At 38.6% G+C, this 4,430-nt stretch overlaps 1 protein-coding gene across 2 annotated transcripts; it reads right to left on the bottom strand.

The window, feature by feature from the left end:
- Nucleotides 1–2,039: 2,039 nt before the first annotated feature.
- Nucleotides 2,040–3,609, bottom strand: LOC110889474 (probable LRR receptor-like serine/threonine-protein kinase At1g34110). Of its 2 annotated transcripts, XM_035979566.1 has the most exons (2): nt 2,342–3,605; nt 2,165–2,300 (listed from the first exon to the last, which is right to left on the bottom strand). In XM_035979566.1, the coding sequence occupies exons 1-2, from the start codon at nt 3,438–3,440 to the stop codon at nt 2,293–2,295; spliced, it is 1,107 nt and encodes a 368-aa protein (XP_035835459.1). In that variant the 5' UTR covers nt 3,441–3,605; the 3' UTR covers nt 2,165–2,292. The 2 variants fall into 2 exon arrangements, with proteins under 2 accessions (XP_021992699.1, XP_035835459.1); XM_022137007.2 differs by having other exon boundaries at nt 2,040–3,609.
- Between the last annotated feature and the right edge of the window lie 821 nt (nt 3,610–4,430).

Raw genomic sequence — 4,430 nt, 5'->3', positions numbered from 1 at the left:
TGTAGTGAATTTTGGGTTGGGAATTCTAGAATTTCATAATGTTAGGTTAGAAACCCTAGATCTGAGACACATGAAGGGTTTGGAGCGTGCTTTAACATGGAGGTGTCGAAGAGATTTTATTTTAACTTTTCTGGACGAAAATAGTTCCTCAATTCCTCATTCTTTTGGTGTCACCCATGGAACCCAATCTTATATGTAGGTGAGGGTTCAATTAAAAACTCATAGTTAGTGAGAAATCTCAAAACTCCTCACTAATGGACGGAATGAGACTTTTAATGAAGGAGGGGCAAAATTGACAAAAATATATATAAGTTTTCAAACATTTCTATCTTCTTCGCATGTTATAAATTTTTTTTTTAAAGAAAATTGCACCTTAAGATCACATTTTTTTAATATTTCATTCAAGTATATTCGAGCTTTTTTTTTCGATATAAAAAAGATTGAGCGTGTCGTGCTTCTTTCAAAACTTCTATTATAGTATCGCACATATGCAATACTACTTAGCCTTAGGGTTTAGATTTTCGGTTTAGTTTAGCTTTTAGTGTTAGATTTTTAGAGGTTTAGGTTTCGAGTTTAGTTTTTAGGTGGGGGTTGGTTTTTTGTTTGGGAGGGGGAGGGGGGGTAGGTTTTTGGGGGTGGGTGGTTTAGGTTTTTGAGGATAGGGATGGAGGTTTTTCATAATGTTGCACATGTGTAATATTAATTTTATTTTCAATAAAAAAAGTTTTTGTTGTATGTTAAAAATGATGGATTTACAACAAAAAAAATGTTTTAAAAAATTGTGTGCTTTTTAAGTTTTATTGAGAGTATTCGAGTTTTCACAATAAAAAGAGTTTTCTCTTGAAAAATTCCCTATATATGTGTATATATGTATGCGTTTATTTTTTTATAATTATGTGTTTTGTATTTGATTTTCTATTTTCTTGTTTCGAAAATTCTAAAAATATAAAAGTCGAATTTTAATATAAATATTTTAATTAAAAAAATGTGCTCGCATGAACTGGTTTACAAACCGAAATAGAATCGAAGTGAAACCGAATTGAACTGAAACCGAACCAAACCGGATCTATAAGCTGTGTTTCAAACCTACCAAAACCGGTTTGGAACCGGAACTGGCTTCTCCCTCAAACCAGTCTCCCTAGAACCGGTCAAGGCCCAAATCGATATGTGAACCTCTACCTCTACAAGCCCAAAATAAACAAAACAAACAAATAAATAATATTTCAAGCATAGGAATTGGGCCTGATGGTTTGTGGGCTGTTATTGATTTGTTGCGGAGTAACTTGGTGGGTTGTTTTTGCTAAGTTTGGTGAGGGACTAAGGGTGTGTTAGGCTAACCTTCTGTATTACTATGGCTATCACCGTCGGCCAACATAAGCCGTTAGATCGTTGCCTCACCCTCGCGATCCCCTACACCCCCTCGAGTCACTAGCTAACGCGGTGCACCGCTCCGACCTTCAATGCCATCCCATTGAACTGCATGTAATTGGTTCTTGCTTCATTATTTCTTATTTTCTCGTTTAGTTTTGATGATTTTTTTTTTGTTGCAAAACTGTTTGTGGTTTAATTTGTCTTTTTTCTTGTTTAATTTTGTTTAAATATTTATTTAACTATGTGAAAATGACTGCGTTAATTGTTAGTTTCATTTAAGGGTTGTATATAGTTGTTATTAACTTGAGTTAAACTAAAAAGAGTTTATAAGCAAGTTAAAGTTATTGATACTTGGATCGTCTTCTTGTAGAACTTTCAAAAGAAATTGATAACTTGCTTATATCAATTGAACATTTACTTCCCCCTATATAATAGCGTTAGTCTCACTACATGAGGGGGCGGCGTACTTTCTGCCTCCGACTTGAGAATAAGCATGCTTCAATGGACGAAGCATGTGCCTTCGAGCATTAGCTTGGTCAATAGCCAATACTTCCACCCACGTCATCATTCGGTTTCTTACTATCCCATCTCCAACGACCAGACCGATTAAACAAGACCGGTCTAATCACCTATTCACCCATCTCAGTCTCTTTTTAACTCTCGTTACATCGATCAAACATTTACATCATCATTCGGTTTCTCATTACATGATTACACTAGATTTTTTTTAAATAAAATTCAAATTATGTACAAAACAAAAAACATAAAACAAACACAAACGCGTGAGCCAACAAGTCTCAAGGAATCACGGGACTAAAACTAAAACTCCTACACTCCACCACACTTTTCTGGACCCCACCCCCACAGAACCAAAAACTCGCGGGACACTCATACAAACAATTATCCCCTAAACGGATCGTACTACCCGACCCGTTTTTCACCTGCAAAAACGGGCCGGGTATCAACCCAAACAAATAATTCCCACCCAACAACAACCTCTCAAACGGCCCCACCCCACCACCGTCCTCAGCCACCGCCTTCACCGCGTATTGCGTCGGAATCACGCCGGAAAACTTATTATTCTCCAATGACAGAGCGGATAAATCCGGCATCCAACCCATAAACTCGGGTAAAAACCCATGGATATCATTGTTACTCAAATCAACCGCTATTAACACACTATTTCTCCCCCAGTTATCCGGAGTTTCAATCGACCCGACCCGGTTGTACGCTAGGGTCAACTGTTGCAACGACGGGTGAGTAAAAAGCTCCGCCGGAATTTCTCCGGTGAGATTGTTGTAACTCAGATCTAGAACTTGAAGATAAACGGAATTGTTAATAATATTCGCCGGAATATTCCCTTGTAAAGAGTTGTTTCTGATTGCAAGCTCGATTAAACTGGCCGGAAAACTCGCCGGAAGGTAGCCGGAGATGACGTTGTTGCTGACGTCAAGGAACGAAAGGTTACCGAGTTGAGTCAACTCGGGGAACTCGCCACTGAGTTGGTTACCTTGGAGTTCGAGTCTTTTTAAATTTTTTAAACCGTTTAGAGATAGTGGGATGGGCCCATGAAGCCCATTGTTGTCAAGCAGTAGTTCCTCTAGCGAACCGGGTAATGACCCGGGCGAGTCAGGGATTGACCCGTTTAACAAGTTGGTTGAAACACTGAGTCGTGTTAACCGAGTTAACCGGGAGAACGAACCGGGGATTGGACCGGAGAAATAGTTGCTAGCGAGGTCAAGAGTTTGAAGAAACGGAAGGTTCCATGAAGAGGAGGTAAGTGAACCGGAGTAACCGGCCCGGTCCAGGGATATTTCGGTAATTCTACTGATGTTGGATAAAACGACGTCGCATCGGATACCGCATGTGAATTTTTCACCGGAGAGGGAATCACATGGATCCACGGTGAAGTCCCAGGTGGACAAGCAGGAACCGGGGGTTATTGAGGTGGAAACGACGCCGTTTCGGAAGTGTTTAAGAGATTGTATGTCTTCCCAGTGTGTGAGAGAGTAGGTATGAATATAGAAGTTTGTGGAAAAGATGATGAAAATGATAATATTTGGAGACATGAGTGATGGGTTTGAGTTTGTTTGAAGGTTTTGGAGTGTTTTTGTTTTGTGATTTTAGTAGAGTGTTGTCAGATGTTGTATTGTCATCTTTTATTTCTGCTTTTTATAGTTTTGATATGTTTGAGGTGAATCACGGGGGGTGGGTGGGCACACATTTCAGAATTCGATTGGTCTATTTTGTTTATTGTCTAGATTTGTGACACGAAAATCTGGAGTGGTTTGGTTATTAATAAAGAAAGTTATATAGATATTTCTTTACACACGGGTACTAGGTTAGGGGTTTTAACATAGTAGTTTTTAGGGCGGTAAGTTTAAGTTTCTTCTGGAATGATAGACGGACTAGGTTATCATCTGACTTGTATAGTATTCATTGGTTGTTAAGAAAAATATAGATGTTTTTTACGATACATTTCAACACATACGGATAGAAATAGAGATTGTGTTGTGAAGGTGGTTTTAATTAAGAGCCAGCCCTGAGCAAGTGGAGGGTGGTCCTGTGCTCAGGTCCCAAACTAATATAGGTCCCGAAATTTATTTTATATTTTTTATGTATATATTTTTAAAGAAAAAATTTGTATGTTTTTATAAAGATATCCTCAAAGGGACTCTGTGTAATAAAAAAAAATGTTTAATGGGCCTGTGTTATAAGTGTGTACATCATATATGAGAATGAGATTGGTAACCTTTAAAAGTTAAAAGGCCCAATGGCCAATCTGTGCCTAATTAACAGGCACAGACCCTAAGTGGCTAATAAACAAACGTATTTCAAAAATTATAACCCAATTGTGGGCACTGTTGGGCAATAGAAGAAGTCAGAACGTCGATCATTCACGTTGGTCGTTGGGTTCATTCATTCATCATCGCATCAGAGGGGTGGATTGATAGGTCGAAATTGAGTGAGGAAGCAAGGATATCATTATCATCGACGCAGGAGGGGTTTCAAAGGGCGATTCTAGGGTTTTTTTGGGTGGATAATCTTAAGATTAAGGT

This window comes from Helianthus annuus, chromosome 11 (genome assembly GCF_002127325.2).
Source record: "Helianthus annuus cultivar XRQ/B chromosome 11, HanXRQr2.0-SUNRISE, whole genome shotgun sequence".
Classification (NCBI taxonomy): Eukaryota; Viridiplantae; Streptophyta; class Magnoliopsida; order Asterales; family Asteraceae; genus Helianthus; species Helianthus annuus.
The sequence above is the reverse complement of the archived record's forward strand: the minus strand, read 5'-3'. Positions and strand labels throughout refer to the sequence as shown.

What these genes read in the sequence shown, in the direction of transcription:
- LOC110889474 (XM_022137007.2), bottom strand. Translation starts at nt 3,440, where the DNA reads ATGTCTCCAAATATTATCATTTTCATCATCTTTTCCACAAACTTCTAT.